Source organism: Scyliorhinus torazame, chromosome 11 (assembly GCF_047496885.1).
Source record: "Scyliorhinus torazame isolate Kashiwa2021f chromosome 11, sScyTor2.1, whole genome shotgun sequence".
In the NCBI taxonomy this organism is placed as follows: Eukaryota; Metazoa; Chordata; class Chondrichthyes; order Carcharhiniformes; family Scyliorhinidae; genus Scyliorhinus; species Scyliorhinus torazame.
The window spans coordinates 126,609,312-126,625,147 of NC_092717.1; the positions used below are offsets into that span (position 1 = coordinate 126,609,312).

At 42.4% G+C, this 15,836-nt stretch overlaps 1 protein-coding gene across 1 annotated transcript in view; it reads left to right on the forward strand.

The window, feature by feature from the left end:
* The window catches only part of LOC140385938 (kinesin-like protein KIF20A), a gene marked incomplete at its 5' end in the record, with an annotated part of 69,540 nt that overhangs the window by 22,110 nt on the left and 31,594 nt on the right, over window positions 1-15,836 (forward strand). The window contains 4 exons of the mRNA XM_072468589.1: window positions 5,041-5,217; window positions 8,136-8,247; window positions 8,376-8,447; window positions 13,047-13,193. Of these exons, the coding sequence (XP_072324690.1) occupies window positions 5,041-5,217; window positions 8,136-8,247; window positions 8,376-8,447; window positions 13,047-13,193 (508 nt within the window). The remainder of the gene's footprint in view (window positions 1-5,040; window positions 5,218-8,135; window positions 8,248-8,375; window positions 8,448-13,046; window positions 13,194-15,836) is intronic.

Sequence of the window (15,836 nt, forward strand, 5' to 3'; positions counted from 1 at the left end):
CTATCCCTGCAGTTGAGCAACAGCCAAGGGTGAAAAAGTTAGCCAAGGCAAAAGCAAGGAGCACCTGCTTCTCAGTCTCTCCTCCATAATCACTGAACTTCTCACTGCTCAAAGTTTGCTTATATGTCTGGCTGAAATGAAGCAGTTGGGTGATTCCAGTTACAGGAAAAACTAAGCTGCTTTCCTTTAATTAACTAATTTCAGCTGCTCTTGTGCAGGGGAGCCATGAAAACCCTACTTCAAGCCAGGAAATTTAGCATGTGGATAGTACATTTTAGTGAAATACTAAAAACACAATTTTTACAAGACACTCCCTTACTCGCCCAAACTGCCAGCAATTGGATGAGTCACTTCTTTGAATCGCGCTCATTTCACTAAAGACTGATTTCCAACTGCATTGGCAGTGGAGTCAGTATAACAATCAAGGATGCATCTTCTAATAGATTACCTGCTTCTGTAATGGTTCATTCTCGTGAACATTGTCAAGATAGAATTTCTTCTAGTGGATAGTAACCATCTTTTACAATGTCTTCTATTTCCATACCTTCCAGCTTGCCTGTGAGGGGTAGCATGGTAGCATAGTGGTTAGCACTGTTGCTTCAGAGCGCCAGGATCCCAGGTTCGATTCCTGGCTTGGGTCACTGTCTGTCTGTGCAGAGTCTGGACGTTCTCCGTGTCTGCGTGGGTTCCCCCCTGGTGCTCCGGTTTCCTCCCACAAGTCCCGAAAGACATGCTGTTAGGTGAATTGAACATTCTGAATTCTCCATCCATGTACCCAAACAGGTGGCGTGTGGCGACTGGGGCTTTTCACAGTAATTTCATTGAAGTGTTAATGTAAGTCTACTTGTGACAAAAGATTATATTTAAAAAAAAAATAAAAAATAAATGAGAGCTGCAGTCTCCTCCTGTCAAGTTTCTATATTAAAGAATATTACTTACGGAGTGAACAAATTGCTGCTGTATTGAACTGACATTCCTTTAATCAACTCTGGAAATTCATCCTCGGATGTTGCTTTGCTGACCTCTATCGATGCCTCATCAACCAGTTTCTGACCAAGTCTTAAACATATTGACCTCCACAGCAGAGACATTAGTTGGTTCCATAAGATCTAGTGGGTCTTGCTAAATTCTTCATGCCTAAAGGTTGTAGTGAACTGTGCCTCCATGCCTTTGTAGATTTTAACCAGATGGTTGGGCTTTGACTTTTAAGCCAATTTTGAAGTCAAACCAATCTGTCTGAAGAATGATGTTGCAAATCCATTCTGTAGTCTTGGACTTGCAACTCCACAGACCAGAACTGTTCAGCAGCTTCTTTCATCTCTTATTTGTTTGGTCTGAAAATGGTTGCAAACATGGGTGAACTTTTATTTTCCAGAGCTTTGGCTCGGGTGAATAAAAGCCGTGTGCAGCTTGTTAGCATAGCCATGCCTCTACAGCATTTCATCACACTTTCTCTTTCTCCCCTCCAAAACCAATAAAGTGTTTGAAATTACAACGGGGAAAAGCAAGCAGTGCAGCATTGTAATGTGGGGGGGGAGAAAGAATGAAACACCTCCAAGCCAGCCCCCCCTCCCCAAACGAGACGTGAGAATGAATGACATCCACACCCTGCACATTGAGATGTCCCGCCCCTCTTCCCAGCACTGGGGACAGTGCCAGGGTGCTGATCAGACATGCGTGGGGGTTTGTGCCCCCAGTGGGATCCCTTCACCTGGTTCACGTTCTGCAAATCCTGTTGTAAACATTGCTGACGTGACATCTCGTTTGGGGTTGGTGGTGAGATATGCTGTGCAGCCCACTGATGTATTGCAATGAGGTTCCTGTCGTTGCATCGTTGGCATGGAGAGGGGAAAATCAAAACAAAATCTTGCCAGCAAGATTCTTGTTTTCTGACTCTTGGTGATATTTTGCATCCACTTTGTGGCGACCCCGGGTATAAAATCACGTCCTCTGTTTTAAACAGAAGTATTTAAATGACCAGTCCTGCTGCAGAGAAAGCATTCTGCTCCCCCCGCTGGGAAGTCTGTGATGCTGTTGTCCATTGGCATTGCATTTGGAGCATTTGAACAGAGCTGGATGGGGCTCCTGATTTAGTGGATCACCCCCTCAAGTTGTCCTGAATTACACCATGATTCTGTCATCACAAATCCACCTGCTTTGCAAGCCTTTTGGTTTCCTCTCGGGCAAATCCTATTTGAATTGCCAAAAATCTGATCTTGAGTCGTCGAGCATGATGTCAACAAATGTAATCGCAAAGGAATTTGTATGGATTTACCTGGCCTCTGGCTGACTTTTACTCTTTCTATAATCATTCACCTTGGGGCCATGTATTTATCGAAGGCCCTTATAATCTCCTCCTGTGATGCGCCGTGGTACATTTCTGTTTTGATCTTTGTTGCTACAAAGTGCCGTTTGTCACTTGTGGGTTGCGGTGGCTTTCAGTATTGCCACCATTCTTCGTGTTGTTACCCAGCTTAGTGAGGTTTTACTGTTACCTGTTGGTTGTTTCACTATACCTTGATCAATCAAGCTTTGCTTCTCCAATAACAGACTTCTGATAGTTGGGATAATTTAACTTCAACTATTTATTTAGAACTATTTATTGGTATTTGGGACGCAGGCTATACCGCGCCTAGTTCGCACCTGGTCATCTGACTCGTGATGCCAATCTTCCATCATGGTCTCCTTAACATAATTACTCATGTTATAGCCAGTTATGCTGTCACCGAGGGTGCTGATTGAATAATCTGGTACCAGGAATATGACCATTTTAATTATTAAGAATTACTGCAGGAAGTTGAATGCTACTGAGAAGCACCCTGAAGTTTGTGGGGGTGAGACCCACGCAAATGCTGGGAGGATGTGAAAACTCCACACAGACGGTGGGCTTGGGTCGAACCCGGGCCCTCGGTGCCATGAGGCAGCAGTGCTAACCACCGCACAAATGCGAATGTCTTCGCTAGTTATTAGTGCAGTGCCTACCAAAAGCCAGAGTGGGGAAATAAATCCATAATGGCTTTTAAAAGAAAATTGGCTTTTTTGTTTAAATGAATAATGAATGGGATATGGAAAAGGCAGAGGAATCGAGTGTGTGATTTTCTCATTCCAGCTTGATCATGTTTGAATAACCTGATAGAACCTTATGGCACATAAAGTCTAACAGTCCCTTTAAAGATATTGGTTGAAAAAATGGGACTAGCATAAAGGGGCAAGTGGTTGTTTAATAAGTTTGTGTTAAATGAATGCTTCTTGGGTCAGGAAGGTTGTTGTTGTACCAACTCTGAACTGAAAACTGCCAAAAGAATACTGAATATTGCAGGAGAATGAGCAGAAACACTGTAATCGCTCCATTTTCTTATGGGAGATAAATAATAAACACCGGCCTTTCTGCAATATTCACACCCTAATTAATTTTTTTTAAAAATACAATTTGAGAACCAGCATTATGATCAAAAATCTGAAAAAGGGGTGGGCCAGTGGTGGTGAGTGCAGTAAAGGATTTGTTTTTTTATTAAAAAAGGGGTATCCAACAATTTTAGCCCTAAAAATGTATGAAGGATGCAAATGGAATTTAAGGTGAGTAATTGTATCTTGAGATGACTGCATAATACAATGGCATTTTAAGTATTGTCTGTTATTTCCAATTCTTCCAAGCCCTGGAGTTGCAATTTACCAGGGTGACTCCAGAGGTGAGGATCTGAAGGGTATGAGGAAAAGCTAAGGCTGTATTCTCTTTTTCTTGAACTGAGAAAATTTGAGACCTTTTCCAAATTGTAAAGGAATGGACAAATACAAATTGGTAGGAAATTTAAGAACAAAAGGCTGTAATTGTTGGAGGGCATTTTGTGATACTGGACTATGATGTAAATTCTAGGTGGCCCTGTAACTACATTTGTGCTCCTATATTACTCTTGAATAGTTCTGATGAAACAAAAGGTACTCATTGGCTTAGATGCCTGTTTAGAAGAGGCAATTTGTAGAAATAGATAGCGTATACACAATGCTGTTAATATCAGAAAAGACAAAATGGCTGTTGGCTATTTTGTGATATTAAAGAGACACAATGGCTGAACAAGCCACATTCCCTGTAAACTGTCTCATGAGACCAACTGTGGGTATGTATAGGGAGTATCCCAACAGCCACTGATAACCGCTTTACAGAAGAAGATATGCAATGTATCATTGATAAAGTTCAAGGTCTACAGCTGTTTACAGGAGACATTATTATGTTAGTTTTGAATGACTTCTGTATGAAGTTAGGGGCAGGTAAGACAACACCCACTTGAACCATAGATGTGATAACTGGGATGCTAGGAAAATTGATTGACTGCATGTAATAAGTGTGACGCAAATATAGTTGATTTGTATGTAAATGAGAATAAAACTAATTCCACCCCTTGAATCTGTGTATTAACCCATGTGAGCCTTAGCTTGAGATAAGGTGCTGTTGAAGGCTGAGGAGTCTCAGACCTTGTCTCCCAGAATTCTGACATTAGCGTTTTTTTACTTAGGCCTTCGTGTGAATATTTTCACCTCTTAACAGTAATCGACACTAAAGATTAGAATAAACTCTCTCTGTTTTTGATATGCTTTTCACAAGTATTGATTTTAATGCTCGATTTAATTGTAGTATTTGGACGAGAAAGCAAAAATATATGGGGTAATTCAGCATTACACAGGACTGGTCAGAATTGAATGTTTGCTTTTCTTCCTGTGCTAATACATCTTTTACTGTATTGGAAGTGTTCCAATTGCCCGAGTGGTGTTGCACTTCTGTACAATGCCATCAATAGGTCTTGAACTAAAATCATGGCTGAGAAATCAAGAGATATTTGGGTGAACAGATTACTTTATCTTCCACCATGCCGTAGAAAGATGAACAACATACTATCCCGCATTATTTTGACTGACTTTGAAAGATAAAGCCATGACACTCTAACTATAAGGTTATTGGTGGTAAATGTCTAATTTACAGTTGTAGCTGATTTAAATATTTGAAACTACTTTTTATAACTAATCACTCTAAATTCCTCTTGACAGCATCCAATGCAGGCCTCGCTGATCAAAGACCACTGAAATATTCAGTATGGGTTTCTTTTTGTGAGATTTACAATGAATATGTGTATGATCTATTGGATGCAATACCAACTTTGAAAAGCCAGAAACGTCAAAACTTGCGAGTTTGTGAAGATCAAAAAGGAAATAGCTATGTTAAAGGTATATCCTAATCATAATGATTTACTGTATACACAAAAAGCAAATGATGCATTTAAATTATCTTAGGATGTGTTGTGTAAAGACCATTATATACAGTAGTAAATCATACAAATAAAAATGTCCCCATTTGCTAGGGTTACTAATTAACATAAGTAAGGCGGACAAGTTTTGTTCTGTCCTGAAAACAGCATTTAATGTGGATAAGATTGTTTTTTTTTTAATGGTTAGGCAGGGTCTGTGGTGAGAAACAGTTGTAATTTCAGGTCAAGATGTCCTTTCATTAGAACTGAAGAAAGTTTTGAGAGTCAGAAAGCCAAGGGGAGGAGGGGGCAGGAAGAACAAATGGTAATCTCTGTCATGGGGGGGAGGACACTGGTGTAAATAAACCCCAAAGGAAATGGGGGTGGATGTAGTAAAGAGAGAAAAGATGATTCTAGATGAGATGTGAATGGCTACATGAAAGGTAAAGGGATGAAGACTTTAAACTTCATAACCTCTTTTTTTTTTTTCTTCATTTTTATGTTGAGTCCAAAAGATTGTAAGAATGCTGAGTGATGCTTTTCACCAAGTTTTGTGTTGCATCTCACTGGAATACCACAGTAGGCTATGGACAGAGTGGGAGCAAGGCGGAGAATAGAAATAGCCAGTGATAGGAAGTATGCCCAAGCTCCCTGTCGCTTGTCATTTTATTCTCCATTTTGCTCTCTGACTTTTTCTGCCCATGGCCTGCTACAGTGTTCCAGTGAGGTTCAATGCAAACCTGATGAACAGCACCTTCTCTTTTGACTCTGTACTTCCAAGATTCAATAACTTTAGGTCGAAACCTCTGACTCAATCTTAAACAAAAACCAATCTAGTTCTGACGGTTCTGGGTTCCACTGACTTTAGTGTATTCCATGATGCTTTCTTTTGTCTCTTCTGATGCTATCTTCAAATTGGTGCAACAAACTCCAGTCCATTCATTTTATTCTCTGTAACTGGGGGTCCTTCTGTGTTTTTATTATTTATTGACTGGCAAATAAAGTTAGAGTACCCAATTATTTTCCAATTAGGGGGCAATTTAACGTGGCCAATCACCTCATTTGCCCATCTTTGGGTTGTGGGGGTGAAATGTTGCTCTTTCTAGCTTTAGTCTATTTGCTCTGTTTAGGTCACCTTTGCTCACGAGTCGCCAGGTATCTTTATGATACCGCCACGTGGTTCAAGTTCAGGTTATGATTAATAATACAGCACACCGCTTAGTAAGGATTAAAACAACGGTCATTTATTATACACAACAAGCAATATTAATACCCTAATACTACTTTCTATATAACAAACCTATCACTACTGGCCAATACTTAACTTGGGAAGAGCCCACCAGGTCAGGGAAACGAATGGCTTGTCCAATCAAATCTGGCCCGCGGGATTCAAAAGGCTGCTACAGGTCGGTGGCTAGGTGTCTCTACCGGATAGCGATCGTTGGATTCACACTTAGTGGCCGGTGGCTGGTCTTGCGAAGGTCTCGAGCAGGCGAAGATGAGAGAGAGAGAGAGAGATCTGAACTTGGACCTTTACTTTTATAGGGCCCAGAGGCTTCCCGCCCCCCAGGGCGGCCCTTGACCCTGAGTCCCAAGTGATTGGATTCTGTCCCCAGTCTCTGGGGTCGATGTGTCCAATGGTGAGGCGATTCCTTGATCGGGGGTGGTCGCTCAGCTGTCTTTGTTTTGGCCACTGCAGGCGGCGACAGGTCTGGCCTGGTATTCAATTGCTAATATGTTGCAATTGTTCCCGGGGATAGCCGATTTAACTGTGGATGTCTGAGTAGATTAGGTGTAAACAGTCCTGAATGAAACTGCGGATACCTGGGTTGATGGGCTGTTGATAGCCCTGAGTATCGATCTGGGCTACGTTCCCAGAGCTGAAGCTGCAAACCTGTCTGCAGCTGCCTGCGTGTGTCTTCTTGGCTGCTTTTCCCAGCAGTCTTTCGGTTTAGCCATTTTAAACTGGGTTTTGGCCAGATTAATCGGAACGCAGCCATTTTACATGGCTACAGAAACCACACAGCCAAACAGTTTGCATTAATAACTTGTCAATTGTGACTATGAATCATAGTCTTGACATTGCATCTCCTTAGCACATAATTCATCCATGCATGTGGTTCTGATTTAACTTAACTGATGCAAGTAGTACTTCACCTCCCATCTAAAATTAACTCCGTGTATCAGGACCATATTATACAGCATTAACTGGCTTTAAAATCGATTGGATTGTTTTTTCTGATGAAAGGTTTTTCTGATAAAGTTATAACTTTTTTCCCTTCTCTTTCTTCCCCACCTACCCCATGCTTCCTGACCTTGCTGATTAGCTGTTTTTAAACTTTTATTTATAGTAATCTGCAAAATTTTGCTTTTTGTTGGTATGAATGATCTGTTTATGGTAGTACTGCTTGAGAAGTGGATATTGATTGAAACGTTGGGTGAAATTAGTTTTCTTCAAATAGTTTGAACAAGCAGAATGGGGCCTTTTTATCTAGCACCTGCATCAATGGAACACCATCTCTGGTCCTCACGGGACACCCAGAATTTTTTTTAAAAGTAGCCCTCGACACAATTGAAAAATGCTATTGACTAAGTCAACATGACCATCAGGACTGGGAGAAATCAAACAGGCTTCTTGTTCAGAATTATTATTGACTTTTTTGTTAGAAAGGGTACAAATGTTCTTTGTAGTTTACTGACATTGGTAGGGTTATCTGGACCATAAATAAAATTAAAATCAATTTGCTGGAAACCTGGTTAATCCAGGGGAGGGGGCTTTGAAAAACTGCTCTTTCAATGAGCTGATTTCCATTCAAAATGTATGCATTCCTAACAGTTTCCAGCAACTAATTGTTGTATCATGACGTAAATCTGACTTTTAATTGTTTGAAATTTTAGATCTAAAATGGATCAACATTACATGTTTGGATGAAGCTTTCAGATTCCTAAAAATAGGAAATAAAAATCGAAGTTTGGCTTGCACCAAAATAAACCAACAATCCAGCAGAAGGTATATGTATGAATGTTGCTACTTGAAATTGAAGAATTGGTTAACAGATGAAAATTAAAATTTAAAACGGGAATTTGTCAAAAAAAATTTGGGATCTTAAAATCACTTGGTAATTTTTCTTCTTCCAGTCACAGTATATTTTCCATTCGACTGATGGAAATATTTGGTGAAGACAAGCCCCATGTAATAAGGACTTCTGAGTGAGTTAATTATTTTTTTAAATTCATAATTATTAAATTTCCACATCATTTTGCAGTTGGACTTTCTTTGTATATTGAAGCTGAAACAAAAGGTGCAATGCTTCTGTACCAGGACATCACATTAGGATGTTTCTCTGTCAACAGTAATTTAGGAATGTAGCAATTGAAATCTTGGCACCGAAGGAAGCCATTTAATCTATCGTGCTTTTGCTGGCTTTGAAAGAGCTGTTCCTTCCAAGCTTTTGCCTCTTAGCCCGGCAAAATAATTATCTCCGAGTATATGTCTAATTGTGGAAGTCATGTGAGTAACGGTCCTACCTCCTGAGTCTGAAGCTCAAGAGTTTAAATTCCACCCTGCAACCTGATGGCTGAAGGAAGGTATGTTTATAACCTTGCCGAACAGGTGAATTATTGCCTGCAAATCCTTCCAACATGCCAATGGCAAATGGTAAACAGTGAGAGAATCCTGTTCAGCCATGTGATGGAAAGAATACTGGAGTCTCTGCCACTACTATCAATGCTCCTGACAAAATGCATGCATGCAAGTATGTATTACCTCTGAGGCCCAGACTCTAGAGTTATCTGTGATATACCACCACATTTGCAATTGTCTTATGATGATCCCTAAGGAATCTACTCTGGGAGGACTGCAGCAGATGGTGAGGGGACCAACAAGAGGGAAAAACAAACTTAACCTCATCCTGACCAACCTTCCTGCTGCAGATGCATCTGTCCATGACCATATCCTTGGAAGTGACCACTGCACAGTCCTTGTGGGGACCAATCCCATCTTCACATTGAGGATATTCTCCATTGTGTTGTGTGGCACTACCACTGTGCTAAATGGGATAGACTTCAAACAGATCTAAGACTGGGCATCTTGAGGTGATGTGGGTCATCAGCAGCAGCAGAATTGTACTCCACCACAATCTGCAACCTGAGGCCCAGCATGTTCCCCCTACCACCAAGCTAAGGATTCAACACTGGCTCGAAGAGTGCAGGTGAGCATGCCAGGAGCAACACCATGCATACCTAAATATGTGTCAACCTGGTGAAGCTACAACACAGGACTGTGTGCCAAACGGCATAAGCAGCAAGTAATAAAGCTAAGCAATTCCACAATAAACGCATCAGCATCTAAGCTCTGCAGTCCTGCACATCCAGCTGTCAATGGTGGTGGACATTTAAACAACTTCACTGAAGGAGGAAGCTTCACAAATATCACTATCCTCAATGATGGAGGAGATTTAGGGCAGCACGGTAGCATTGTGGATAGCACAATTGCTTTACAGCTCCAGAGTCTCAGGTTCGATTCCGGCTTGGGTCACTGTCTGTGCGGAGTCTGCACATCCTCCCCGTGTGTGCGTGGGTTTCCTCCGGGTGCTCCGGTTTCCTCCCACAGTCCAAAGATGTGCAGGTTAGGTGGATTGGCCATGATAAATTGCCCTTAGTGTCCAAAATTGCCCTTGGTGTTGGGTGGGGTTACTGGGTTATGGGGATAGGGTGGAGGTGTTGACCTTGGGTAGGGTGCTCTTTCCAAGAGCCGGTGCAGACTCGATGGGCCGAATGGCCTCCTTCTGCACTGTAAATTCTATGAGCCCAGCCCATCTGTGCAAAAGCTGAGGCATTCTGAACAATTTTCAACCAGAAATCCGAGTGGATGATCCATCTCAGTCTCCTGAGGTCACCAGTATCACCGATGTCAGTCTTCAGCCAATACAATTCACTCCACGTGAAATCAAGAAACATGTGAAATCAAGAAATGGCTGAAGGCACTGGATACTGCAAAGGCGATGCACCCTGACAATATTCTGGCAATAGGACTGAAGACATGTGCTCCAGAACTTGCACCTGTAGCCAAGCAGTTCCAGGACAGCTACAACACTGGCATCTACCCAGCAATGTGGAAAATTGCCCAGGTGTCCTGTACACTGAAATAGGACAAATCCAATCCAGCCAATTACTGCCCTATCCTACTCTTCATCAGCAAAGGGATAGGAGTCATCAACAGTGCTATCAGACAGCACTTGCTCAGCAAAAACATGTTCAGTTTGGGTTCTGCCAGGGTCACTTGGCTCCTGGCCTCATTACAGCCTTCTTTCAAACATAAACCAAAGAGCTGAATGCCTGAGGTGAGAATGACTGCCCTTGACATCAAGGCAGCATTTGACTGAGTATGGCATCAAGGAGCTTTAACAAAACAGTCAATGGGAGTCGGGGAGAACTCAGCTGTTTGGAGTCATACCTGGCAAAAAGGAAGATGGTTGCGGTGCTTGGAGGTCAAACATCTTGGCTATCGGACATCACTGCAGGAGTTCCTCCAGGTAGTGTCCTAGCCTAACCATCTTCAGGTGTTTCATCAATGACCTCCCTTCCATCAGAAGTGGGAACGTTTGCAGATGGGAAGATGGTGGTTAGCACTGCTGCCTCAGTGCCAGGATCCAGGTTCAATTCTGGCCTTGGGTGACTCTGGAATTTGCACTTGCACTTTCTGCGTGGGTTTCCTCTGGGTGCTCTGGTTTCCTCTGAAGACATGCAGGTTAGGTGGGGTTCCAAGATAGGATGGGGGAGTGGGCTTATTGTGCTCTTTCAGAGCGTCCATGCAGATTCAATGGTCCGAATGGCCTCCTTCTGCACTGTAAGAGGGATTCTATGTTTCTATTCAATGACTGCACAGCACATGACTGCATGATGTTCAGCACCATTCGTGAGCCCACAGATAGGGAAGCAGTCGTGTCCAAATACAGGAAAACCTGGACAATTTCCAGGCTTGGGCTGACGAGTGGCAAGTTACATTTGCACCACAAGGACCAGGCAATGGCCATACAAGAGGATCTAACCATCACCCGGCATTGCCATCGCTGAATCCCCCATAATCAAAATCCTGGAGGTTACCATTGATCAGAAACTGAACTGGACTCACCTTATTAATACTGTGGCTACCGGAGTAGGTCAAAGGCTAGGAATCCTACGGCAAGTAACTTGCCTCCCGATTCCCCCACACACAGCCTGTCCACCATCTACAAGGCTCAAGTCAGAGTGTAATGGAATAATCTACTTGCCTGGATGAGTGCAGCTCCAACAACCCTCCTGAAGCTCAACACCCAGCCAGAACAAAGCAGGCCTCCTGATTGCTCCTCCTTCCACAAACACTCGTACCCTCCACCACCGAACAATGTCAGCCATGTGTACCATTTACACGATGCAGGGCAGTCACTCACCAAGGTTCTTTCACAGCTTCCAAACCCACTACCATCATAAAGGACAAGAGCAGCAGATACCTGGGAACCCCACCACCTGGAGATTCCTCTCCAAGTCACTTGCCATCCTCATGTGGAAATATCAATGTTCCTTCACTGTCACTTGGTCAAAATCCTTGATCTCCTCCCAAACAGCACAGTGGGTTTACCTACACCTCGGACTGCAGTGGTTCAAGAAGGCAGCACACCAATGCTAGCCTAATCAGCGATGCCCGCATCCCGTAAAATGAATAATTTAAAAAACTACACTACCCTTTTCGGTTAGTGTTCTAGATCTCGATCATCTGGGATGTTGGGGTCAAATTCCAACTTCTCTGATCAATGCAGATGCATGACCAAGGATCCAGAATGATCATAGATTTGATTTTTTTAATGTATTTTTGCAGGGTGCCCATACTTTGCAGACCTTCCTCTTGCTGTTCATGAACTGGAGTACCTCAATTTTTATTTACCAAAAGCCTGCAACCTCCGTGTTCTCAATCTGCAACTAATGCTGTCTGCAGAAAGTAGACAAACTGCTTCCAAAAGTTTTCCTATGTTTCCCATATTTCACCCTCTTCTACACAATTCAGAAACTAAGAATCAGAACTGCACCAAGTGTTTGTTTTCTCTTTCGATTCCCTCTGCTGGTATATGGGCACGGTTGCCTTAAATGGACAAAATACATGATGCAATTTTCAAAAAACTACAAAGTACTTCTGCAATCTAGTCAAGTGTGCAACATTACAAGTAGCCGGGCAGCACGGTGGCGCAGTGGGTTAGCCCTGCAGCCTCACTGCGCCAAGGTCCCAGGTTCGATCCCGGCTCTGGGTCACTGTCCGTGTGGAGTTTGCACATTCTCCCTGTGTTTGCGTGGGTTTCGCCCCCACAACCCAAAGATGTACAGGCTAGGTTGATTGGCCACGTAAATTGCCCCTTAATTGGAAAAAATGAATTGGGTACACTAAATTTATATTAAATAAATTACAAGCAGCTGAATGATCAGTATCTGTATATGATGTTGGTTGAGGGATAAATATTGGTCAAGATACAGGTGGAAATTGCCCTACTCCTTCAAAAGCAAAGCATGGGATATTTTGACACCCACTTAAACAACACCCCCCTTTGCCCACTTCATGTCTCCCATCAAGAAGGTGGTTCCTCCAGCAACGCTGCACTCCTACGTTATTGTGTGAACTTTGTGCAGCAGGCTGAGGCGTGAAGCTACAAGTTTCTGCAAGAATCTTGACACTGAGCCACGGCTGACACATAGTAAATGGGTTCATAGCTTTGACAATATTTGGCTTTGAAGGAGAAATGACTTTTGTCAATTTAAGAATTTCTATTTTACTGAACATAGGCTTTCCTTGTGCGATTTGGCCGGGTCAGAACGATGTGACAAAGCCGAATCTTTTGGCGATCGATTGAAAGAAGCAGGAAACATTAATACTTCTCTCCTTATTCTTGGTAAATGTATTTCTGCGCTCAGGCAGAAGCAGCAGAATAAGTAAGTATGAAAGTAAAGTGGCTCTCTTGAATGAATTTTGTAAGTGGAATCAATAGATAAGTTATTATTGTGTTGTGAAACCTAGTTCTAACTTTTCTCGTCAAGACAGTGGGTTAATTATTGTGCAGAGCAAAATGAACATACTACTGCAGCTTGCATTCCAAGAAAAAACAAATTCTTAGGAACCTGATTCTGACTTTTCTTGCAAGTCATTTTAAAACCAATTTAATTATTTGCCTTTTTTAAAAATTGAAAATGCACACTTCTGGAAAAACTGGAGGATTCAGTTTATCTACTAATTTCCTAATATGAGATGGGAGACTTTCAAAAAAGGTACAGGTACTGATATGATCCCAGTTGATACTATTGGATGGGAAGATCCCAGAATGGAACCCTGGCTCAAGACCATAACACATGGGTGAAGAGTCACAGGATAACCAATTGGCTTTATAACAACAAAAGCAATTTATTAAACATTAAAAGTTTGACTAAAATAAAACACTCCTTTACTTCTTGGCTTCACAAATGTACACCGATCTAGCACGGGTTACAAAATGTCTTCTGCTTTAAGATTTTCAGTAAACGCGCAGTCCCTAAAACTCAATCGATTCACTATGGATTTCCCCCAAATGATTCACAGGTGTTTCCAAACTCTCACCTCAAAGACGTGTTTTAAAATCTTTTAAACAGTCCTCAGCTGACTTCGTCGAAGATCTGCCTCCAGTTTTCCAATTCCTCTCTATGGATGATATGTTGGCCGAGGGAAGAAAGCAGAATAATAGTGGTAATTTCTCCGACTATGGCGTGGTCCTAGGGATCAGTGCTGAAACTACTTTACATTGTCATAACTGTGAGGAGGATGGCAGCAATCATCAGGAAGAGTGACTATGAATAAAATGGTACCATTTTTAAAAGGGAAGCAGAAACGTGTATTTGAATGTCTTGCAATGTGGCAAAGCAAGTTTAGAAGAGTTGTTTTATATTAGCATAAGAACTAGTTATTGTGAGGACTTACATCTGGAGTGCAACATTACTGCTGGACTGCAGTCAGGTGCTGAGTCGATGGCCACATGGCAGAGCTGTAAGAAATACAATTGATGAGGGGCAGCACAGTGGCAGAGTGGTTAGCTCTGCTGCCTCAAGCACCAACGTCCCAGGTTTGATCCTGGCTCTGGGTCACTCCATGTGGAGTTTGCACATTCTCCCCGTGTTTGCATGGGTTTCGCCCCACAACTTAAAGATGTGCAGGTAGGTGGATTGGCCCCACTAAATTGCCCCTTTAATTGGAAAAAATGAATTGGATACTCTAAATTTAAAAAAAAAAAGAAATACAATTGGTGGAATCCAAAGTGCCCGAGTTTCAAATTTCTTACTCGTGGGAGACCGAAGATATAATGTGGCTGAGAGTTAAAATCCACACATTTTAAACCAACTTAATTCTGAATTTCATTGAAAAAAAAAAAAAAAAAAATCAGCTTTAATTTGTGCCACAGAGAAACTGAATAGTGTGGGAAACGAAGGCCACTCTAGCAACACATGCTCTGTTGTAGCCGATGGTTTCTGAGGCTGATGATGTCTGAGGCATTTTAGGACATAGAACAGTACAGCACAGAACAGGCCCTTTGGCCCTCTATGTTGTGCCGAGCAGTTTAAACCATAATGTGGACTGAACAGCTTTCGAAAAAGGCCCCAGTGGCTATCATCAACATCCTTTAGTGTGCAGGAGAGAAAGGGTTAAATTTGTTAACAGCTGGGTGAGTGAGAATGTCAGCAAAACATCCAAACAAAATTCATATTTGGAAAAATTCAATGCACATATCCAGCCAAAATCAAATAATTGGATCTACCAATGAGTTTCATGACAGAATATAAATTCGAGGACACTGATGAAAGGCTGTTGGATCAGCACATTTGGGGCTCTGGACTCCCTGAAGTGCAAAGATTTAATTTGAAGGGTCAGACTTTCAACATGAAGACTGTAAATGCTGTCAGACCACATGAAGCAATGAGTAGATTGGTGAAAGGTGCTGACTAGCCAAACCCTGACCGCTTAAGGCAACAGGGTTGATGCAGTGAAACAGCAACCAAGGATGCAAACCAGATGGAGAGACATTTGTGCAAGGAACTGTTTGCAGAATGAAATGTCTTGCAAGTGATTCAAGTTGTCGAGTTTGGGGAATGCCCAATCACGGGGAAAAGATGTGCTGAACAAAGTAAGGTAAACCAGCAACGGTTGACAGCAGCAAGGCAAATGAGGTTAAAAAGAAACTAAAATGGGGAGAGGTGCGTGGGGGGGCTGGTGAATCATGTGCACGTGTTCCGGTCCTGCCCAAAACTAGTAGTTTTGAACATCGATCTTTGAGACATTTTGGAAATCGTTGGGGAGGGGGAGGGGGAGAGAGGGTGGAGCCGTGCCCCCTGGTGGTGATCTTTGGAGTGCCGGAGCTACTGGAGGAGACGGGGGCTGATTGTCTCCGCCTCTGCTCGGCAAATTAGGAGGTCGGTGGCACGACTGAAGGCGTCGGCAGGGGGACGTGGGGGAATTCCTACAACTGGAGAAAATGTAATTTGCTCTTGAGTCAGAGGAGAGATTTTGCAGGAGAAGGAGGCTGTTTATATCCATGTAAATATTTGTTTGTCGCT